Below are 25,068 nucleotides of genomic sequence, written 5' to 3'. Positions count from 1 at the left end.
CAGATGTGTATTGGGGCTGGGTGGGAGCACTCTCTGGTGCTTTGAAGTCCTGCACTGGGGGCACATTTGGTGTCCCTGTGCATAGTCCAGTTCAAACTGGTTGCAGGGGCTACCTGCCCCTGCTCTGGCGCGAAACTGGACAAAGGAAATGGGTGTAACCACCCCTCTTTCCAAACCCTCCCATAGGTGGGTCCCTAGAGTATCTCCAACCCCCAAACTTAGTATAAGTATGGGAACCCAGTCCTCGTGACTTTAGATTACCCTGGACTACCTAACTCTGCAATATATATCCTGGACCTTCGACTTTCTATTTCGACTAGAAGATGGAAGAAATCTCCCTTGGGGTCAAGGAGTGACTCCCCTGCTTGGCAGGCACCAAAGAAGCAACTGTCCGGTCTGCAATTCCGAATCTCTCATTGGACGCCGAAGTCTCTGCATCACCAGAGGTGGATTTTCTGACTTCCCCGAGGCTACCCTGAGTCCACAGCAAAGCTGAGGCCCGTGGCTATCGTGAGTGACGAGGAACCGTGACCCCTGGGCACCGCGTACTATTGCTTGTGCATCGACTTCCTGTTCATTTTTTCAATTTCTGCTTTGGGCTCCAAGTAGCCCCAGCCTTGAGCACAGACTGCACCGAAGATCTCCGGCCTCCACTCCACGAGTGACCCGTGGGCCGCGTTCCAGTGTCACCGCTCGAGGCTCCTTTGCGATCGCTAGCCCGTTGGCTAGTGGGTCCCCACGAAGGCAACTCCTCTTCTACTTGGGCTTCCCTGGTTGCTTCAGACGTGCCCTGACTTACCCTTACTGGGTTAGTCCCTCAGACCTTGCTGGTCTGCACCGACGTCCTTCTTCTCTTTCCATGAGACTTGCCGTTGTCAAGGGTTTTTGGGTCCCATCTGGTCGCCGACACCGCAGCACTCGACAGACTTCGTGGGACAGCTCGAATCCGGCTCGTGGACTTCGTCGACACCTCCTGGACATTGTGGCTGAAGAGTCAAGACACCCGTCAACTCACCTGAAGCACTCAACATCTGTGGGCATTGGTCCATCCAGTTCTAGGTCACTGGCAAGTGACCCAGACTCTGTTCCCTCTGCTTTCAGGTTCCTTCCATCCTAGATCCAGGCTTGGATCTCTTCGGACACTTCTCCTCTTCACGGCAACAGCAGTTCTTCGCCAGCTTCCATTGTAATCGACGAAGCGACCCGACACCTATGCACCCGGCTTCCCTGGGTAAGGCAACTCGAGTACTCCGGTGCTCTCGTGGGTTCTAGCCCTAGAACTTCTTAAGTCCAAAAGGGTTTGGTCCTGACTCGATTCTAAGTGTCCCTAATCTTTAAATTTCCAACCGATACATTGCCCAAAGAAGCTAACGGGAACCTGCGGTTGTGTTTACACACTGCACACAGTCCCCGTGGGTCCCCTGTGTCACTACCTTGGGTGGTTCCTTGGGATCCCAGCGATTCTACAGGCTCTAGGCCTTGTGTCTAGTTCAGTCGTGGTTCTTATACCACTTTACTGGTATATGGTTTGGTACGCCCCTAGGGCCCAAACGTGTATTTGTGCTATTACTGTTGATTGCTAACTTGTAAATTAAGTACTTCGAACTCCAGTCTCATAAAGAGACTAGAGGGGTGTGTTTTATCTTAAATACATATATTTTAAATATATAACTGGTGTGGTTGTCCTTTCATTTCGTCATTCAAGAGATTATATACTGGTAAAACAAGCTGCTTTACATTCCTTCAAGACTTAGTCTGAAGGCTGCTCTCCATAGCTACCACTAGGATAGCTTTCAATAAAGGTTGTCTTTAACCTATTCACCATAAGGTGTTGTTTGGACTGAAACAAGGTGCCCACTAGAACTAGTGGACAGCATATATCAGGCCACCTTCTCACATAAACCATCTGCAGTTGCAGATGAGCATAACATGATTACATCCAGTGTGCTGGATACGGGTGGTCCTTCCTGCCAACAGCCAATAGCGTATTGGAAGAGTTTCCACTGTGCAATCGTTTTGCTGCCCTAGCTGCGACTGCGAGGATTCATTTATAGATACGCATCATGTTGTCCCCACTCACGCACCCATATTGTTCACTATCACTAGTCCAGACATTGTGCAGGAAGTAGGAGATGCGAGTAGTGGTAGTACAACTATGATCTCTGACCTCCTGAAATAGCATCATAAAAAAATAGTATAGAGGCCCTAACCTCCCTAGTTCTTAAACTTTATCAAATAATAGATAACTCCAATGAATTACATCCAATGCCAGCAGTTCTACCAAGTGTTCTTCCCACTCAGGCTGGTCCTGTTGAGAGGCAGAATGCTTTAATTGAGAACCAAAATGGGGTAACCATTAGTGCCTCACCTGGGCAATATAGACCCTCCGAAGTGCAAGGCAAGGGTAAAGTGGCAGCAACACGGGACAAGGTAGCACTTAGCACATCTTCAAGATTAGCTTTCTCAGACTCCCAGCAGGGCATTCATAAACCACAAAGCCCCTGAGTCACTACAGGTAACAGGTATCCAACCACAAGCAAGGTACCCTCCCACCAATTCCAATTTTCCTGACTAATGTTCCTAAAGCTGATCCCCTCTGCCTTAGATACGAGAGCGGGGATGTCCTGAAAAATAAAGCCATACATTGGCAGAGACACACCAGGGGGTACAGATCCATAATAAGGGAGTATATCATCTGTGCCGAGAGGTGTATCGTGGCTCGCAGCCCAGTGGATGCAATTGAACTAACATTAACTTCCAACCAACTAGTGCATGATCGAATTGCCGTAGAAGCAAGATCTCATTACTACGCACCAACAAAGATTAGGCTGAGGCTGACTGTCCCCACCGACCCAAATGTAAGTGTGAGCAAAGCACCCCTGGCTTCCCCGACCTCATCACTCTCACAGATTGATTGACTCATTCTTTCGCCTTCCAAGCCAGCACTGAATAGCTTTAGTACGGTCCCGACTATCTCCATAGCCCCTTTCCATCTACGCCCTGAGGGTTGTCCGGTTGAGCAAGAGCGGAGGAGTTGTTCCCCAGTAGAGCCTGACCATTTCAACTCATCAATATCAGTGAATACTCGCTCTCAGGTCAGCGATCCAAATAGAAGGACTGACAGTGGAGTTGTGCCTATTTTGCAAGTGTTACCATCTCTCCAGGTCCGGGTAAAATCAGTTAATGGGGAAACAATGAATATCCTCTCATGGAACCTGGCAGGTATTAGTCGAAAGTGTAACTTTCCACATTGATTGGATCTGGTTTCTCAACAGGAAATATGTCTATTTCAGGAAACCTGGTCCCAGACTTCCATACATATCCCTGTGTTTAAGTCCTTTTTAAAACAGCAGGATCTGCTAAAGCGGGTCGGGTTTCAGGGGGCCTACTTTTCTTGGTAAATCTTTCCATGAATTGTGAAATAAATGAGCTGGCTACCAATAACCCGGACATTTTGGGGATTAGGCTAGACCAGGGGAATGGATTAACCATCGATATGTACAATGTATATGCCAGGAGCCCTAGAGGTGGAAGCTCACCGACTCTCCTTGCCTTGGATAACCTATTGGGAGACAGGAATGTCAGCTATCCGCTGAAAATTGGTGGTGATTTTAATGTTACATTCGAACCCCTTGATTGGGTCAAGTCCCTTGACGTGTCCGAAGAGGACCAAGTTTGGAGGGTACCCTCGTTGGAATTATCCCCAATCAAAAAATGGTCCCATGCTGCCCTCCAACTGAAAGCAATCTCCCTGGAATACAGGCTAAGGGCTACCAATGGACGTACCAATTCCGAGAGAAGTGGTGGGATGACCTTTATAGGAACAAGGGGGTCAAGTCGGATCGACTATATATTAGTGGATCTGACCCTGTGGCCTCAAGTTCAGGACATGTTTATACACCAGGCCTGCGACAGTGATCACAACTCCCTACACTTATCTATTAGCCATCTATGGGGGAGTATTCGGCAGGACTCTACTGCCCCATTATGTACAAGGGAGTTGAGTGCCGCAAATGATAAGGGTCTGCTTAAATGGCCCATGGGCCTGGCTGACGAACTTAAAATGCAAAAGATCAATGAAGTTCTAGCCGAGCATTTAGCGACATTAGAACAAGCAAGTAGTGACTCTCACTCTTTAAACACCTGTAGTGCCCCTAGCAATTGACTACCTTCTTCTACATCCTGTTTTCAAAGACCAGATCCTTCCGGGGTAGCCGCCTTGGAGCAAATCCGTGGTACAATATAGACCTTAGGCTTGCTAGAGCAAGATTGACCACAGCTATTAAAAATAGGGACCAAGTAAGCATCCGTGACTGCAGAAGGGCCTATAAACAGCCAAAAAGTTATGGGATGAAGGAAGATGGGAAGAGCTGGAGGAGGCTGTTGGTCATCCTGACCCTCGACAATTCTGGCTGCCAGTGGCCAAGACAAATTTTGAATGTAACCCTCCCCTGGCTAACAACATTACATCACTAGAATGGTAGAATCATTTTAACGAGCTATATTCTTTATGTAATACTACCGATAGTTTTCGGAAGCCCCCAGCTTGGACGCCCAAGGAAGCATAATTGTATTTAGCAGGAAAGAGATTATGAGCTCCTTAGACACGCGACTAGCTGTTCTTTGCTCCCACCCTTGTTGTATCCTGTCGTAGACCCTCGCCGCACGGAGTCTCACCCTGCCGGTTTCGCGGACTGCCGGCCCATCAACACGGTCCTTCCTGCTACGGAACTTCACATCCCAGGGGGCATAGCGTCACCGCGGTAGGAGCCGTGCAATAATCTCGCGCCAGCCGCTCTGGGACTCGGAAAAAAATGCCCCAGACGTTGCAGCGGCCTGCAACTGCGGCACTGCTGTGACAATTAGCACCACTTAGGAAAGTCACAGGCCCCACAGAGCACTCCCCAGTACTAGGAATCAGCCCCACTCACCGGCTAGACTGCGGAGGCTCTCCGGACTTCACTGACGCTGCCCATTTCATGTGCACTGCTCGGTGGAGTCCTCCTTGCCTGGATTCTCTGGCGGTCTCCGGGCACAGCGCAGGACTCCAGCTGGGAGCCCTCGAGGCTCCCATCCTCTTCAGACCCGGTCTTGCTTTGGTGCAGTCTCTGGCATCCACACAGCGTTGTGGAGCCCCTCCTTAACTGGGGCTCCATTCTTGCAACCACGCTGAGGCCGCGGGAGGGCACCGGCAGTGTGCCTAGGTCGGCCCGCCTCTCCTCCGCTCTGGGGATGCCTCCTTCTGCAGGTTCAGGTGCACGGCAACACATAGGCGGGGTGGGCTCCCAGCGGACTCAGGCTCTCCTTGTCAGCATACGCGAGGCTCTCCATGAGCACGGGAGCCCCGCTGGACCACATGCCATTTCCGGCTGCACGCGGCAGGCCCCGCCCAGAGTCAGGTGGCGCGGGCCTGACTTCCTGTTTTACTCGGCCGCGGAGGTGATTTCCTCAATACGGCGGCAATGAGGGGTAGGCCCCCTCTTCCTTAAACATACAAAGCGGGGTGGGCAACCGCTCAACGTCGCAAAAATGCGGGGTAGGCACCCACTATGAAGGTACCGATGCGGGGTGGGCTCCCGCTCGGTTGTGAAGCATTAATCAGCGGGGTGGGCACCCGTCAAGGTAACGGCAAGTGCAGGTAGGCTCCCGCGAGGTCAGCAGCACAGGGGGGGAATCCCTACACTCAGGATTCCCTCGGCAGGCTCCTCTGCAGCGCTCTGCCAGACGCCAGCCCCTCAAAATCAAAGGCACTCGTCAGGAATAGAAATCAGCGCTCTCAGGTGCTAGGTGCTCATAAAGTCCTGGGAAAGGCAAAATGAAAAGTCTCTTTGGTGGTGGAGAAGGCCCCAGCAAAGCGCAGCAAGGCAGGCTAGCACGCAGGGACCCCCAGGAAACATCAGCTGGGTCCCACGGCGGTTCCTCCTGGCAGAGTGTCCTCTTAAAGGAAGAACAAGCACAGCAGAACATTTTCATGGGGTCACAGCCCCTTCTTTTATACAACCCTTTCCTTTGTGACACAGCACAGGGCTGGGGGAAAACCCAGATGCAACTGGTTTGGGAGAGCTTTGGAGCACTTTGTTGTGCTCAGCTCCTCTCTCCTTTGTCAGGTGGGAGCTAGGTGCTCAGACGCACCACAAGGGGCGGAGCCAGCATTGAGGAGGGAAGGCACAGCCCTATTCAGGTCCCAGGTGCAACTCCTCCCTCCCATCTAGATGCAGATCTCTCTATTCACCAGTGGGCTGACTCACCCTGGCCCCTGGAATTCCCCACACCATCCAGCGCCTGTCAATCAAAAAGCCACACATGCACTCCACATCAGGAAGGCAGACACATAGCACAGAGAAATGCCAACTTCTAGAAGTGGCACTTCTCCACCAGTCACCATAGATCTGCGCACACCATTGTGCAGCATTTATTCTCACGAGTTCGCACATACTAAACTCGACCGGCACTCCTTTCACACCAGGAATTACCATGGACACACATATACCCCATGCATTCCTATGAGAGGGCAGGCCAATCTCACCACACGTACTCAGAGGGCGCACGCACTTTACTCTGGACCACCAATACCAGGTCACAGGAAAGGCAAAAAGTTTAGGGGTGAACCTGCCAAAAGGGCCAAGTCCAACATGTGTCTTTTGCTTTCTCGCCCTAAGTGCTCTGGCCATGCCCAGATGTGTGTGCCGGGCTCACTGTGCCACTGGAATCAAGCTATCCTGGCTGATGAGGGGTGAAACCTTGAAACCGATCCGAGAATGCTTCTTTCCGGTCCAGAGAGGACCTGGCTTGGCAGTTCGGGCTGGACTGTTCCCATGAGGCACAGGGTCAAGACTGATTTGCATTTGGCTAGGTTTAAGCTGGGTTGGCATGGTGAGCAATATAATGATGCATTAATCCCAGATCTCTTGACTGGGATTGAATGTTTTGATTTGTTCCGCATTCCATCCATCAATTGTGTGTCTTTTTCTTCCTTGCCCTAATATTTGATATTGGTTCAACTTGCTTAATTTTCTAATCTTTCTAAGGTATCTTGTACAAACCTTGTTATAAATTAGGTTGTTGGCTGAGTGAGATGTTGGCACTGGTCAAGCATCAACCACAATCCAAGCCAGGGTGAAGGTTAGGCAAGCTCCCTAAATTAATCTGTGCTCACCCTCTGTAGCTTGGCGCATTGCAGTCAAGTTTAACTTAGAGGCAGCGTGTAAAGTATTTGGGCAACACTTCAAACAGTAGCATTGGGAAAACACTTCAAAAATGATACCACACAAGGTTAGAAAAATATCTCTGATTTTAGTAAATAAAACATGACCAAAATAACAAAAATGACAAAAATCTAATTAGAAGAACCAGAGATATTGTTCAAGTTGAGGCTGACCGCTAGGAAGCACAGGGTGGCTACATTGACCCAGCTAGACCTGTTAAACAAAGTACTTTAAATCCTGATTGTAAGGAAATGCATCGACGATGCATCAAGCAGCAAAGGCAATGCATGTGTTGGTTTAAAGATGCAGCAAGGCTGTGGTGTGAGGTTCTTTTGTTTTGACAGTCCTGTTGACGAACTTGTGATGGGAAATCCATTGTCAAAGATGCGAGGCACAGCCCAGGTGATATGTCAATTCCGATGAGCGGTGAAGCTGCAATGCAGTTTCGCTGTAGTCGTCGAGGCTGCCATCGACAAAGGATGCGAGGAGCTTGTGCTGGGAAAAGTGTCAAGTAGCAGCGGTACCAAAAGTGATGCGTCAGTCTCAAGATTCGGGAGGGTGGAGTGAATGTGAATCTTTTGCAGCGGGTCCAATCCACACAGCAGTGGCGATACATTCGTTCTGATAGGGGATGCACCACTGGCAGGCATCTTAGGCCCACTTCCAATGGTCCAGGAATTCAGGAGTTGGAAGCCTGTTATGTCACTGAGGTGTCAGGTCAGGAGGCCAGCCAGCTATCCCTTGGAGTCACTCTGGATTCTGAAGTCAAGTGATGCAGGTCTAGTACTCATCACCCAGGAAAGAAGGCAGCGGGCAGCAGAACACCACGCCAAAGCAGGAGTCCAGCAGAGCGCAGTCAAGCAGAGTGGAACTCCTTCAGCAACACAGCTGTCCTTCTTGCTGGCAGAGTATCCACAGGTATTGAAGTGGTGGTGTCTGAGGTCCAATACTTGTACCCAGTGGTGCCTTAAAAGTGGGGGGAGGCTTCAAGGACAGGCCTTTGTAGTGTGCAGATGGTCACGCTTTCTGCCCTGGCTCCAGGCGCACTACAAGGCGGTATACAACCCTTTGTGTGTGGACAGGACACAGCTATTCAGGTGTACCTGGGGCTGTGCTCAGCTCCTTCTTCCCATCCTGGCTGAGATGGCCCATTGAGAGACATCTAAGCTCCCATTGTGTGTGGGTGTCCAGGAGGAATACACATTCCCCAACTGCCAACTACACCCAGTTTTGTGACCAAAGAAAGGCTAAAGGCACAAAATCACTAAAGCAAGAAAAAGGCACCTTTCTAAAAGTGGCATTTTCAGAATTGAGTTTAGATTTTAAATTGTGATTCCATAGACACCAGACTTTCATCTCCGCCTAATTTGAAATTATACTTATAAAGCGTCTAAGGTAATCCCAATGTTATCCTATAAGAGAGATCAGCCTTTCAGTAGTGAAATACTAATTTTAGAGTTTTTCACACAGGTACATATGAAACTTAAAAGTACAAGGCCGGCCTTTTAAATACAGTGCACCCTGACATATGGGCTGTCCAGGGCCCACCTTAGATCGTACTAATATGTATGAAAAGGGAAGCTTGGGACCTGGCAAAAGGTTATTTGGACAGGTCGAAATGACATTGTAAACTATACACACAGGCTCTGCATTGGTAGGCCGAAGACACGTTTAAAGGGCTTCTTAAGTGGGTGACACATACAGTGATTCAGGTACTGAACTCTACAAGAATGTATTTGGAATTATAGAAATAACTACTTGCTAGATGTCTAATCATGACATTGAGAAACCATTTCAAAGCACCATAGTTTATTTTTCATTATATTTCGTTCATAGAATGATGGTTTCATTAGGGGTTCAAAGTTAAGAGGTACTTCAAAAGAAATGACAACAGAACTGAAAATCCATGACAGTTAGGTTTCGCTAGTTATCAATGCACAATAACCCTTTTCACAGAGGGAATTATTACGAGTACGGTGGTCCTTGGGACCACTGTACTCATGGTGCCAGTCTCACCACCACCACCCCGGTGGTCCTACCGCTGTATTGAAATGGTGGCGGTGAGACCGCCACATAACTGCCACTTCTGCCGGGATCTAGGATCCCACAGCGCTGGCGGTACAGAGAGGAGCCTGAATATGATGGCGGGGCCGATTTAGGCACTGCTAAGCATATTAAGTCTTGCATTTTCATTGCCCATTTCATGGCGGAGACGCCGCCATGAAAAGGGTGGCCGAAATGTAGGTAAGGGAACCCTATACAGGGCCCTGGGCGATTCTGCTCATGAAGGTGCATGCCACACAGTGCATGTACATGCAGCAGGCTCTCTCGTGGCAACAGTATGTTGTATAAGCTCTCCTATGAGCCCAAAATACCCGTTGCCCTGACATTGGCGCAGCACTGCCTGCCTGTCCTGGATTAAACTCGTAATCCAGGTTGCCGGTGCACCATGGTCTTGGCTGTCTTTCTGGGACCAACGAGGTGGCAGTCCCAGATGAGGATCCCCAAACTCGTAAGAAGGCCCAGAGTATACAGTATAGAGACTGTCCTCAACATAGGAGCTAAATAGCCAGATTAAATCTTAATAGAAATTAAAAGGAAAAAGGGTTAGGGCATCAACGTTTCAGACTCTTCTGAAGTGAATCTATGAGACCATCTTCAGACAGGATGATTTTATGTGAAGATTCAAGACCCCTTGTTACATGAGTCAAAACATTTGAAAATAAATAATTCTTGCAGTTAAGTTGCAGACTTTGTACGCCGAGAGTTGGTGGCATCTTCTAACAGCAAACAATTTGGTGATAAAACATTATTTGAGGAGGCAGTGCCACATCAGCCGCCAGCAGTCTCCGTAGGTGTTCCACAGAGTGTTGGAAGCCCACTGGTAGTGGATACCAGCCAATTCAGAAAGACCACTTCTGACAATAGCATATTACATGCCATCAGTCATCACCTACGGGAGCTCATATGGAGCATCCCTTTTGTGGGACTCCTAAGAGCCAGGCAGACTTGCAGTACACCTTAAGCTTATAGGGGGGAGGATGACAAACAGATTTAAGGCAAGGGGTTATCCCTCTAGGGTACTTAAGACAGCTAGTCCCAAGGCAGCCGATCTCCTCTGACAAAACCTATTGATTAAAAAGCAGAGGTATAAGTATGAAGGCAAGACAGTAAGGATAATTACTACTTTCAATTCTGACTCTCTTATCATCAGATAGATGCTTAATAGACATTGCCACTTGGTGAAGAGTGGTCCCGTTATAGGGAACCAGATAGCTTCTTATCCCCAGGTAACATATTGCAAGGCTAGATACTTGAAGGATATGGTGGTAAAGAGCTACATGGGCAAGAGCAGACCAGGGAGATGGCTAGAAGAAGATTAGGGCTTCTATAAATGTGGACACAGCAAAGCTAGTAAAACAAGTAAGACTGTCAAAATGTACACACTGCCCACTGGTAAGACTAAGCACATTGGCAAATTTATCAATTGCAACAGTGACTATTGTGTATGTCTTGGTGTGCCCATGTGTTCGCCGGTACATGAGCAGCACAATTTTTTAAGTCAAACAAACAACCCTTGAACATCTAAGGACCATCAAGATAGGGACCACAACTACCCAGTGGCTAGGCATTGGTGTTCTGAGAATGAGAAAAATCCTCCCACTCTATCTTTTTTATATTGACAAGAACGTTGTGATCCGAAGAGGGGACAATAGAGAGAGGAAGTTAAGGGATTCTTTACTCAAAATATTTTTTTCTCTTTGATAGCAAATCCCTGAGAGGTTAGAATGAGGACGAAGAACTGTTTATGCATATTAGATGAGTGTCAGACCATGTTCCTGCCTTATCCTAAAACCCTATCTCTACCACTTTGCACTGATACCTGTTTTTACTGTGTACTGTTTTCCGGTTGAGAATCCTCTCTTCCGCTCAGTGTCGCCAGGCAAAACCTTCAAGGAAATATTCCTCTTTTCCTGACAATTCAACCCACTCACCAGTACCCACCTTCCATTAAGTTTCCTTCAGTTGTTTTAAGTCCCCCTCGCCATTTTTGCACCGTGTTCCAGTTTTGTGTTTTGAATTCTTGCACTGCGGTTTGTTTTATGGACTAGCAGTGACAGTGCATTTTGTAGGCTGTGGAATATATTGGTTTATATAATATGCTGCAAAAATGTTTTTTGTTTTATGATGTGTTTTTATGTATATCTAATTTCATAAAATGGGTTGGGTTACACCAGCAATTTGGGGTTTACTGTAAGCTCAGGTGAAACAGGTCACTTGAACAGGTTAGAGGTATTTTGTTGAATGGGGATTGTAGTTTTTGAAACGAACACCAACAGCCAAGGAACGCATCTTCATGCAAAGTGATGCGTGAAAAGGGGCCATATTTACAAGACCACGAAAAGGCATGCAGAATGGCTTTAAGTGGACTTGTAAATATGGAGCAACACACTGTGCCGCCAGTGAGTCAAATAAAAGTGACGTACAAGTGGCGCAAGGGGCATGTAAATATGCCCCTTAGTTTATATCCTGGAAGCAAACAAAGCAAAGAAATTCATTGAGAAAAACCTAGAGGTTATAGGGACCTTACATAACTCACTCCATAAATATTTATATAGAGTTGTAAGTTCTCTTCACAGTCTTCTTCATGCAGTACGAACAGATAATGAAGTAAGACACTGCCCTAGCAACAAAATACCAGCTATTTTCTTGTTTCTAAACCAATTGTTTCAGTTGCCCATATTAACACTCTATCCTATAGCTCAGCAGCAGGGTCCTGATACATGCCTGATACATGGAAAGGGTCAGGCTCTGAACGGGGCAATTACCAGCCAATCAGTCTAATGGACAGATTACAACAGTATTCGTCAGCCAAGTATCAGATAAGCTTACAACCTGGCTAACAAATAATGGCATTGTTAGTCTGCTCCAGGCTGGCTTTAGAATGGGATTTGACCAAGTCTATCAACTCTAAGTGGAAAGGAGCTGACCTTAGTGGAGGAAGTCTTTTTTGCTGCTTTTGTAGATCTCTGTGTTGCATTCAACATGACCCCAAGGGAAAAACAATGGTACGTTTTGTGAGATTTTACTTAAAGGTATGAAAGACTTCCTTGTCCTGGCAAGTTTCAAGGTACCAGCACTTCTTTTTGCTGGCGACAACTTATTAGCCTCTAAGAGTGAAAGACAGCTCAAGATTTTACTTGAGGGATTGAACCTATGTTGCAACACCCATGGGTTAGAGATAAATGTGAAAAAATACGCTACTAGTATTTAATGCACATAAAATATATGGAAGAAAAAATTATGCTAGGATATGGTAGGTGGGAGTATATTGGAAAGAGTAAGTGAGTTTGACTACCTTGGATTGAACAGATTTTACAAAGTACCTAGTTACTTAAGCACAAACCTTTTTCAATAATTAAATTTGTTAGACGAGGTGAAAACTCTCCAGTATCACTAGCTCTTGAGATCGATAGAGTCCAACTGTATGTGCCGCAATATATGTTGAAATCTGGAATGTGTGCTGCTAGTTTGCTGTAGATTATACCATACATTTTCCATCCTAAGTGTAAAATGTAGTTTAAAGTTGTTTTGATTTAAATTACTCTGTGTTTTTTTAACATTTTAAATATATGTCTATACTTGTTTTATTTTTATTGTCTGCTTTGACAGTGCAGATGCTGGCAGAAAATGATGTGATACTCATAAACAGGAGAAGGGCTTTGGCTCTGCCCACATTTTGGGAATCTGTTTACAGGATTTAATTGGACAGATTTTACTGGATTCCTTTGAAAGAGTGCTTATTTTGCAAATATATTTCCATTGCGTCCCCCAGGGGCATTGACCATGTGGTACCAAACCATCCTTTGTATATTTCTCACTGAGACCACCTCAAAGGTAAGGAAGTCTTACATGAATACTATGTTTGTCCTTACTTACTGTTTTCCAGGGACGGCTCATCACTTGGGCGGAGGGGCATCACCCCAATGCTTTCCCGCAGTGCAAGAAAGCCAAAACATAAAACGGTAATAACTTTTTATGTTTACTTCTCCATTGCAGGCGGGCGGATGAGCGGAGCTGGCAAGCAGGGCAGAAGTGGTTTGCCCACTCCTGAATGCACATAACTGGTTAAGTTGGCCCTCTGGGGCCACCCATAGCAGTTGTGCGCACTCTACACTTCTCCATGCAGGATGCATTGCAGCCTACGTGGAGAACAGGCCATCCCCTATAGCCCCTAGCTGGGTGGCGTCCCGGCCAATCACTGGAGCATTGTGATTGGCTCAAGGGAGGGGAGGGAGGTTGCCTGCCTCCTGTTCCTACCGGAGGCAGGAAAGCAGGAGCAGTGAAGACTCTGGACCCCCGCCGGCAGAAAGGTAGGTTTTAGTTAATTTTTTAATTATTGACCTCCCCCACCTGCGTGAACTCCCCACCCCAAATGACCCCAAGCCCAACCCCACCCGCAAGCCATGCCGGCTGCTATTGCTGTTCACATAACCTGCTCATGTGTTAATCCTGGTGTCACTAGCTGCGCTGGTTCAATGATTACTCCTTTCTTGCTTCTGACCTCTCACAGCTTCTTCCACTTTCTAATCTGCCATTCCTTTCTGTATTTTGCAGTTGGTGTGCAAAACCCAGTATTGCAGACAGACCAAAGGCAGGCAGTACTCTCATTAAAGGGACTGGGTTAGGGTAGTTTTGTAGCTGTTGAACAGTGTGAACTAAGCTATTGGGGCAGACACAAAGGAGTACAGACATCTGGAGAGGCTGCAGGGAGAGTGTTGTCTCTGAAGGACATGGTGGATGTGAGCTGTTCCATTGCACACTTCATAGTCTATCACTTGAAGTCTCATTGTGTATTGCAACCCCTCCCCCCCACCCCTTCACCCCACAGTAAAGATAGCACAGTAATTCAGTGACATTTTGAGTCTATGGAAAGGCTTATGGGCTAGTAAAGCTGGATTACAACCCAAAGATAGGTCAGATGTGTGCATATTTGTGTTTTAAAATGTAAATCGAAGGGAGCTGTTCCCGGCCGCCTATCTGAATACTCTAAAATCAGTGGCCTACCAGCTGTCTTCGAACCCTCCTTATAGGCTGCCGGTGGGGGACTCCAAGTGCAGGCCACTGTAATGATTAAAGTCCAGGTAAATGCTGATAAAATAGGATATATTTAAGAGACACAGCAAATGCAGCCAACCAAGGAATTGCTGCATGCAAACTGATCTAACATTCAACAAGGAACATTCTCATGGAATACAGAACGCCAGACAAAACCCAACATGACACATGTCAGGGGGGCCCTGGGAAAAATAGCATGTGAATGTAAGGCCCCCCATTGACAAATCTGATGCTGCATGACCTTGCCCACTATGGCAGCCTGCTCCTGAACCTGAGGCATCGTGGCTAGTAGTCAGCATTTGGAGGCAGCTGGGGGTAAGGAAGCCAGTGGGCTGGCTCGGGGTCACCAAGGAAAGGGGCAGGTGGCTGCTGCCCAGACCGCGAGGGCGCTGCCTGGGAGTCCCAGGCCTTTGCATGCTGGTCAGCTTCCAGGTGTAGCTGGCGACTTGTTCTCCCCTTTCATGGTGAGGTGGTGAGAGGCCCAACTCCAATGCATATTGTAGCTAATGATAGAGAGGACCGATGCCGGTGCGGGTACAAGCGGTCTGGACTGGTGCCCTGTGCCTGGTAGGGTCTGGTGATATAAAGTAAGGGGCCTAGCGGCCTAGCAGATGGACTACCAATGTTGGAGGTCATGGGCATGTGCCCCCGATGTTGGATTCAGTGGGCTGACTGCTAGTGTCTGTTTGCTTGAGATGTAGCCCCGGGGTGGGTAAACAGGGGTGTTTGTACCCATCCCTGTGAAGTATTATAAATCCAGGCCCATGGGATCTGTAGATGGGCTGCATCTGATGGCCAGCCCAGCTACCCTTTGCTCTACATACTTGTTGCCCTCCTCTTGGTGGTGTGGGAGCCGATTGGGTCAGCCTTCCCTTTCCGTCATCGGGTGCCCCTGGCCTGCCCCCCCCCCCTCTGTGCAGTAAACTCTTGTAGGGTGATCTGGTACTTATCAGGTGGGTCCTCCCCACGAATCCAGGGCTGTGTCCTGCAATTAACACTGGGATTCATTCTGCCTGCCACCTGGGACCCAGGCCTCTTTGGAGAGGGATTCTCACTCCTGAACTTTGGCTGTGAAGAAGTAGCCTCTGCTTGCAACCTGTCCTGCTGCTTTTGTTTTATTACCTGGAAGTAGACAGCTCATTGTCTCCATGAATCTCCATGAAGATGCAGTTGCCCTGGCTGCTGCGTGTGCTGCCTTCCAGGGTAAGCGGGCAACATGTTGCGAGAAAGGTACTTTCTACTGAGTCTGGAGGGGCTTTTTCTGGTTATGGGGCATAATAAGCCTCGGCTTAAATGCCATTGGTGTCACTGATGGGCTCGGGGCAACAAAGAAGCCTTCCAGCCACTCTGACCATGCAACAATACTTAAGGTGATCCAAGACTCAAGGGAAGTGGTAGAGGCTAAGGTGGGCGAGGTTCAAGTGGATGTCTCCTTGCAGCGTGAAGATCTCCGGAATAAAGCCGGGCAACGGAGGCAGAGACCCGGGTGTCCTCAGAAGAATTGGCCGCACCACAACCTCAGGTTTACAAATAACTCTGAACAATGGGATTGCTTGAGGAGCGGGCCGAGGTTACGGAATAAAAGGATCAAGTAGGGATAACCTAAGGTTTGTTGGTTTTCCTGAGGGGCATGAGGCTGCTGACATGTAGAGCTTTCTGGATGAGTGGCTACACTCCTGGGTCCCTACTGACAAGTTGTCACAGTGGTTCATGCTGGAGCAGGAGCACAGGTCATTTGCCCATCGCCCTCTGCCCTACGCCCTGCGCCCCAGCCATTTGATGTTTGCACGGATTCTCACCTATCAAAACATGGATGCTATTGTTTGGGGGGCCTGATCTCACCAGGACCTTCGCAACATAGATGCTCTTTCATAGTGATCAAATACAAACTTTTGACCCTCAACTTGCAGTGCACAATCAATTTTCCTACGAGGTTGAAAATGATTTTCAATTCGGCCACCTACGTCTTTGACACTCTGGAGCAGGCTTGGAAGTGGGCGGTGGAGAGGAGGGTGCTCAAGCAGAAATATGGATCTGGAGAGGCTGGGCTCCAGGTGAGAGGTAGTGCTCCCATCTTCCCCACAAGTCACCCAGATGAAAACAAGCTTGCTCCCATAAGACTCGCTCATGAACCCGCAGCAGCCGGGGCTCCTCTGGATCAGATGGTTTGGGTCTTAGAGTGAGGCGCTCAGTGCCCCAGATGAGAATATGTACAGGCATGCTGAACCACTTCAGAGCACTACCAAGCAGTACATGGGGATGGTTTGTGTCTCAGTTTTGTCTGTACTTTTGGCCATACTGAGATTGTCATTGAATATTGCCCCATGGATTTACGTGACACATATGACAATGTAACAGCTGTCAGGCACCAGGCTCCTACAGGAAAGAGGTCACTGGGGCTGCTGCCCTCTGGCCTGGTTTAGCCAATGCTATATTTAGGGTTAGGGTGACAGATACTTACGGGGTAGAAGCATGGGGTGGGGGGATGTTGGGGATTTGAGTTGTTTTGTTTGTTTCGGCTTGTTTGACCATGCAGCGCACTGAGACAGTTGGTCATTCCCAGATGCACTCGTTCTTAGCCAATGATTCCAGTGCTGCTTATATTGTGACTCAGCAATGACCACCCATGTCCCAGTACCTGGATCAGGGACACCTGTTCTCTGCTCCTCTCGTACCAGTTAAGTTATTGTCCTGGAATGTGAATGGCTTGCTGGATCTCATTAAAAGATTTGCTGTTCTGCATTATATTAGTTGGTTCGAGACAGCAATTGTTATGTTTAAGGAAACACATTTATTAGGTGTCCATTGTCCCTTCCTTGGCTGCAATGGAACCAACAAAGTTGATTATGCAGGGTTGAACCATGGGTACCAAGGAGTGGCTATTTGTTTTTATAAACCAGTGTTATTGAAATTTACAGTACAATGTAAAATATTTGGTTAAGACACATTCCATAGAGCGACAAAAGCAAGGCAAGATCCAAGTAGGTCAGCTCATTCGGCATACAGTGTACATAATATGGATGTTGTGATGTGATTGAGGAAACAGTGTCACGAGATCAACTAACTGCCCAAGCCATTTCTCTATACCTTGACGTGCTTCCGGGGGCACCCACGGACCTAGTAGACCACCTTCTCCTGCTGCACACACCAATCTACCCCCCTACTCCATGCAGTCAGGGTAGGAGGTCTAGAAGCAAGCCAGCATGAGGCGATGTCTCGCTTCACTACCAAAAGGGCCAATCCTAAGAAGGATTTCTCAGCCCTAGTGCCCCTGCCCCCTCAAGTGCCCAAAGTAAAATCAGAATGGGTGACATGGGGATCTCCCAACCTAGCACCCCGGACACTTCCCAGAGCACGCCTGTCCAATAGGTAGATAGAGCGTAACGGGCCCAGACCATGTGGAAAAAGTCCGCAGGCTCCATGTCGCAATGTGGGCTGGCTTGAGAAAACCAGGCCCTGTTGAAACTATTGTTAATCACCACCAGCTGAAAGACTAGGTAGTAACAATACAGATCAGCCATGCCAACTTAAATATCTACACATTACTTATATGGCCTCACCGCACTGGTAGGACCCCTGAGGCTGACAGCTTCTGATGCTCTTGGCCAGATGCGTATTATTTCTACATGGTTTGGCCCTGCTCAAGGCTGGTGCCCTTTTGGGATGGAATAGGCACCAAGCTCTCAACAATCTTGGGCTGACTCTGGGACCTTATCCCCTGAGTTACCTGGCTAGGGCTGCTGGAAAATGTGGGCGGGCAGAGAACGGAATGTGTTCTTATTGGGGTTGTAACGCTGCTTGCCAAGCGTGTTATCACCGGCAAGTGGAAGTCTCCAACCCCTCCTTCTGTGGTGGCATGGCGAAGTGGGGCTTTGTGTGCTCAAGGAGGCCATGGGATGTTCCCGGAAGCATGAAAAGATATGGAAAAAATGGTGAGAATACCACCGACTGAGTGTGGGAAATGTCTAAGACTTGATTATGCTTTGCAAGTACTATGTTGTGCAAGAATAGGCTGTGGTCTTGGTTGTGTTTCATTTTCAGTGCATTGCTACTCCTAGCTCATTAAGAATGTGAGGACCCTTGTAAATTACAACAATACAATCCATTCAACATAATAATGACAGTGGCACTCTTTGTGGATTGATGACACAGGTTGGGTTAGCTAACGGGGGATCCTGTTGTCACCAGTGAATTCCTTAAATAGCCAACACCCATCCTGGGAAAGCTAGATCTGTCCTGTTGGTGTTTTCAGCCTCAACACACTTACATGCTTTAGGGCTCGTAATTTAAAGTGAGTCACAGATCATAAATATGGCCTGGCCCTGGAAGATGACCCCTTATAGAACCCTTTTGGCCTTACCCCTCCCCCCCTGACACCCAGGGCAATAAAACAGAGAGGTGACCACCCTTATCCACCTACAGAGGCCCGATATGCTCAGCTACCATCCTAGCAGAGGAGCAACACTAGGATGCTGTTCCCTCTATGCCACCCTGTGTACAACGTGGCCAGCTATTGTTGGGATTATTTTACCGATTAAATGATGAGGCTTGTACAGGGCTGCACAGTGAATTGGATCGCTTCTGAATGCTGAACGGAAGGGTTGGGTTGGAAACTCCATATAGAACTTTGTGGAGTCCTGCCTGTTTCGAAACACTTAACAGTTTGGACAGATAACGGAACTGAGGAATTTTGCCAAGGTTCATACAACTTTGGTCAAGCCAGAAAGCAAAGAGTACGTACAACAAATGCATGCTTTCTTTCGAAATCGATAATGTGGTCACAATAACAACTACCCTATACTAATAATGCATGCAGTGCAGCTGTTCCCACTTAAAAAGCCAAATAGATGTGGTGCAGTGAAATTTGCAACATTTCACTGCGTCACTCTATGACTTGACTGTGTCAAAATCCCTATACCTGCTCAGACCAGGCGTAAGGATTAATGCAGGACTTTTGCAATAGGACTCCCTTATATGTTCTGTCTACCAACTCCAGCAATGCATCACTTTTGCGCCAACAGAAGCATCAGAAGTTCTGATGCATCTGTTAATCCTTGCTTCATGGAGTCCTGTATTGTAAATACAGCGCATCCATGGTGTCGCAAGGGCATTAGACACAAGTGCAAGAAAACTGACGCATCAATGCTGATGCGTCAGTCTCTTTAAAATGAAGTCCTACTTGCAGAGAGAAGGGAGCAGGGTGTGAATTGTACCTGTCTGTGTGAGTGCAGGGTAGCAGTGTGCGAGTGCCAGGTGAGCGGTGTGCTAGTGTAAAGTATTACGTGTGTCCACACATGTGAGTGTTAGCAGAAATGCCCATGGGAGTTCAGAGTGAGCAGTATGTCTGTGTGAGTGTAGCAGCAGAGGTGTATTTATAAGAGTGAAGGATGAGTGAATTTAGGTTGGGCATCATACATGTGTGAGTACAATGTGAGATGTATTTTTGTGTGAATGCATTTTATTAAAGTAAGACCTATTGGCATTGGATAGTTGTATCCGATTTAGCAAATAAATAAATAAATAAACTTTGATGGCAGCCCCTCTTTCCCCCCACTATGATAATTGTTCCTGCACCACTGATTTTGGGGAATATGGGTTATATACATACCAAGGCCTGGTAAGGGAAGTCTCTGCTGAGGGTTATGGTTGTGCCGTAGGCCTCCAGTGTCACCACTTTGGTGTATGAAACTGTCTTGCTTCCTCGGTTGTCATTCTCAACTGTGACTGTGAAGGCAGTGAGAGAGGGATCCGAGTAGACGAGTCCAACCAGCTGATAGACGCAGGTGCCCATGAAATCGTATCTGTATCCATCGAAGGTGGTGTAGTGAGGATCTCCACTGCCGGTACAGGTGGAGTAGCTGACTGGGAAGCAGCCTCGAACTCCATTGACCAGCATGCATTTTTCGCTGTCTTTGCATTTGGTGTTCTTGCAGACCACCATGCCGAGGGTTGGGTCGCACTTACAGCGCACTTGGCAGTTGTTATCGAACCAGAATTCCTCATTGGGTTTGTAGTAGAGTCCATTGGAAGTGCAGCCGCAGCTTTCCACAGGGACACATTTGTCGACACTAAGGACGTATCCATCATTACACTGGCAGGTCTCCACGCAGGGTCGAGTGCAGGTGGCAGGGGCAGTTGTGTCAGAGCATCTGGCTGGACAGGCGTTCCCACAGGCCTCATAGTGGCTGTTCTCACCACAGGGAAGTGCTGGAATGGAAACAAATATATGTTAGTTCACCACAAATTTAATACACTGCATTATAATCAGAAGACATATACAGAATTTCTAAGCACATAGGCCTTTGTTGATGACGTTTTACACCAATATAATATATAACAATGGAAGGGCCTAGAAAGAAAAAGTCACTGACGGATCTCAGTGGTTCTGAAACCTCAATAAATACTGAGATAACTTTGCACATTTAATAAATACAAGCTGCTGTATTGATGAGGCAGTGTCATGTGCCAATGCATGTGACTTCCTTGCCATTTATCCATTATTGAAAGTTCTGGACTGCTGTACAGCATGAACACCTTTTCCAACTATGTATAGCTAAGACCTTTGGCTTTGAACAAATACACAGTCAGCTTTGAGGAAGTTCCATGAAGTTAGTGGTTGCTTTTGATTTACCCCCTGATTTAAATTATTGTTATTCACATCTTGGATCAGCCCAGATTTGGATTTCACCCTGGCCATCACACTACTGGGTGCATTATCCCACCACCACTGTTCCCCGGAAGCTGCGCGCTTGGGTGTCCGCGCACCTATGACACTCCGAGCGCGCACTGTCTTCTTTGGAGCGCGCACACACACTGCACATCCCCTGACGCAGGTGTTCATGTTAATCGCAGCGCCCTGTAGACGCACGACCGGCGCTGCGATCAACAGGAATACTTAAAAAACAAAGCAGACAATCTGCCCCAGCCGATCTCTAGGATGAAAAGGCACGCAGTAATACTATAGGCACGACGTGCCGTGTGCTTTCACAATCACTAACATATATTAGTGATTGTTTAAGCCACACGTCATGCTTTTAGGCTTGCTGCATGCCTTTTGTTTATAGAGCGCGGCTGCAGGCAGATTGTGTGTCTATTTGGAAAGTTTTCATCTTAAATGCAGCCCGTGTATTAGTATGTCGGTCACTGCAATTAACATGAAAACTTTTTTAAAAAGACACGCAACCTGCCGCGCTCTATAAACAAAAGGCATGCAGCAAGCCTTAAAGCACGACGTGTGCCTTCACAATCACTAACGTATGTTAGTGATGGTGAAAGCGCACATGTGCTTCTGGACTTGCTGAGTGCCCTTTCTTAATAGAGCATGGCTCACCATCCCAGGAGGCCTACATTCCCTGCTGTAGGAGGACAGGGGCAGTATGTGGCATGGTGTGAGGAGGCAGGATAAGAGGCCTGTTAGACCTGGCACCATTGGCGTGGGTCACCCTTCCATTTTTGTCTGTGCCTCAATGTATTTTTGTGCTGGTGTTAGCTGCTCAGGGCCCTGTGACACTGCCATCCAGTGCCACAGGGCAAGTGCTCCCTATGGGAAAATGTATTATGTGAATTGACTTCCATGTTTGGCTTATTTGGTTTACTATCAGTCCCTAGTAGAGTGCACCAGGGGTGCCAAGGGCTTGTATATCCAAATGCTGCTAGTGGGCTTGCAGCACTGGTTGTGCCGCCCACAGAAGCAGCCTGGTAAAATGTGTCTAAGGTCTGCCATTGCAGAACCTGCATGCAGTCTGGTACTGTCATGCTGACTGGGCAAGTGTCCCCACTTGCCAGTCCCTAAACCTTCCCTTACCTTCATGTTAGTCACCCCTAAGGTAGGCCCTAGGGCAGGGTAAATTTTAAGGATAAGGTAGGACATGCCCTGAAGTGTGTGGCATGTCCTAATAGTGAATTACAGCCATTTTCGTTTTTCACTATTGTAAGGCTACCTGCTCTCCATAGGCCAGAATGGGCTGCTATATTATAACACTCTATAATCCTAGCAGGCTCAGGAAGCATGGTAGAAATTCATGTTTAGTATGCCTGAACTCAGAATAATAAAATACATCTTTTAGCAAAGGTTATTTTAATATCCTGGGTTTGCAAATGCTACTTTTAGAAAGTTAGCCTTTGCGTGCCTAATCATCTCAGTCCGCCTCTGGAGGGGAGGGCTATCTTCTTTGTGTGTAGCTTGAGTGACAGGGCTGGGAAGTTCCAGGAGACAGGCTGGGGCTACCAGGTGGTGAATAGAGAAATTACACCAGGATGGGTGGGAGGAGTGCACCTTGACTCTGAATAGGGCAGTGCTCTGCCACCACAATGCTGGCTCCACCCCCTGGGGAGCGTCTGATGTCTCTGCCCTGCCTGCTGAAAGAAGAAGCCAGAGTCCCAACAACAAAGTGCTCCTCACTGAAAAGAACTGGACTGGGATTATGCAAAGGCCCCCCTGGCCTGTAAAGACAAAAGAAACTTGGTATAAATGTAGGAGCCCTGCTCCTAAGAAATTAGATCCTGATTGAACCACGAAGGAACTCTGCCTGACCAGAAGGACCTGGAAGAAGCTGAAGGAGGAGTAACTTTCCCTGACCTGGGGGATTGGCCTGCAGTTGGTGCCTTGCTGAGAAAGGAGAGGAAAAGACTGAAAGAGACTTTGCACTTTGTTTTTCAACTATCTCCAAGGGCTTGGAAGAAGAGCTTGCCCCCTGAACTGAGTCGCAGGACCATTGGACTCATCTGCCTTCCAAAACTGAGTTGCCTGGACAATTTTTGCTTGTTTCCCGCTGGATTTGGCCCCAGTACGCCTCGTACACCATCGGCCGCGAAGCCGTGTCTTTGCAGCCCGGCACCGTGCGTCTACGCTGATCCAAAAGCGTTAGTACGTGCCGTATCCCTCCCAGCCGCATCGCACCTAACCTTCCCCGCCGATTCGAGACGTACATCACTGGCTGCCGAACCCTGTACGCCGGACTCAAGCTTCGCTGTCCCGCAGGTACGGTCCATACGCTGCCAACGTACTGCACCGTGCCATACTCAGAGCCGAGAAGCCGCATCACGCTGATCCTCCCCGTACGCTGTACGGCGCCGAGAAGTGTCGCCGCCTATCCGCACCGAAGGTACGGCTTGAACGCCATGGACTCTGCAAGCTGATCCGGGCCATCCGCAATTATCCCTGAAGGTCCCGTACCAACGCCGCGTACCGACGCCGCGACCCGACCAGCATCTGAATACGCTGCCCAACTACGACCCGGACCCATCAACTTGTCCCGCACTGTCCGTCGCGGACCCCACGAACTTAAGGTACTTTGTTCTGTTCGCACCGCAGCGTGCGTGTTACGGACCCCGGACTCCGCACCGATTGTTTGACTCGTACTTTCCTAGTTTTTAATGCGGACGAGTCGCACACCCAGGTACGAACCGTACAAAACCTGAAAAGAAGCAGAATTGACTAAAAGAAGCCTATTTTTGCATTTTAAGCCTTTTTACAAGAACATTGAACTTTAAAATAATACTGTGGTCATTTTAATCGTTATTATGGTCTTGTGCTAAGCCTTATATAAAGAAACCTATTTTTGATATAACCTTGACTGGTGTCCATTTGTGGTGTGTCATTGTATTACTGTATGTGTTCACAAATGCTTAACCTATGATGCCCTGAGAATAGTCTTGACTGCTTGCGCCACACTACCTAAAGGGTGAGCAGGGGTTATTTAAAAGGGTGATCCCCTTACTCTGACTTAGAATTGAGAGTCCCTGCTTGTCGCAATTGCATACCTGTGCCAACTAGAGATTCCCAATTCTAACATTGGTGGTCAGCGGTGAGGATTTTAATTTGCATTTGTGGTTCATGTACAGTGATTGAGTGAACGCCACGTAGTGAGTTCAGACCGATAACGCAGCCACACAGTATTGATTTTTGTTTTTGCTGAAGAATCTCCACTTTAAGAAACCATGCCTAGCTCAGTCAATGGAGGCAGGGCGTCCTCTATATTCTCTGGAGTTGATGACATAGATTGGGAGGAGAGGGCACTGATGAAGTGCACAAGTGAAGTCTTGAAAGGATACCTCTCCAAGTACAGAATTAACCAAACTGGATTGAAAAACAAGGATCAGTACACAAAGGCCCTGAGGGCCTGGTACGAATCCCAGTTCCCAAAGAATGCGCTGGAGGTGATACCCCCAGAAGGTGCTTCTGAGCCTGGCAGAGGCCTGTCGCCAGAGGAGATGGCCGACAGGATTGCTGCAAGAGCACATGAAGTGGAGATGGCAAAACTTCAAATGGAAATGGAAAGACAAAGGCTGGCCATGGAGCATGAGGTAAAAATGAGGGAGTTGGATCTCAAGGCCAAGAGTTTAGTCCGCTCTCCCTCTGGTGGCAGCAATTTAACAGAGTCAAGGGTGCACATTCCTAAAGATGTGGTGAAAGAGTATTACAAGCAGGATGATATTGGGCAGTGGTTCAGGGCCTATGAAGTAGCCATGTCCTCCCACCGGGTCCCTGAGAGAGATTGGGGAGCGGGGTTGTGGGGAAGGTTCCTGAGTGAGGGGCGGGACACACTGCTGGATCTCCTCTCTGATGTCACTACATCCTATCCACACATGAAGGAACCCCTGATGACAAGGTATGGGTTAACTCCTGAATTGTACAGGCAGAGGTTTAGGGATTGCACCAAGAAACCTGGTACCACTTATGTAGAATATGTGACCTTTTTTTCCAGAGCACTAGATGGTTGGGTGAAGGGTAGCAAAGTGAATG

At 48.0% G+C, this 25,068-nt stretch overlaps 1 protein-coding gene across 1 annotated transcript in view; it reads right to left on the bottom strand.

Moving 5' to 3' along the window:
* The window catches only part of LOC146809146 (IgGFc-binding protein-like), a 790,095-nt gene that overhangs the window by 260,513 nt on the left and 504,514 nt on the right, over positions 1-25,068 (bottom strand). Inside the window, exon 13 of the mRNA XM_085614833.1 lies at positions 19,933-20,531. Within this exon, the coding sequence (XP_085470959.1) occupies positions 19,933-20,531 (599 nt within the window). The remainder of the gene's footprint in view (positions 1-19,932; positions 20,532-25,068) is intronic.

The sequence above is a fragment of the Triturus cristatus genome, chromosome 7 (assembly GCF_964204655.1).
Source record: "Triturus cristatus chromosome 7, aTriCri1.1, whole genome shotgun sequence".
Classification (NCBI taxonomy): domain Eukaryota; kingdom Metazoa; phylum Chordata; class Amphibia; order Caudata; family Salamandridae; genus Triturus; species Triturus cristatus.
The sequence above is the reverse complement of the archived record's forward strand: the minus strand, read 5'-3'. Positions and strand labels throughout refer to the sequence as shown.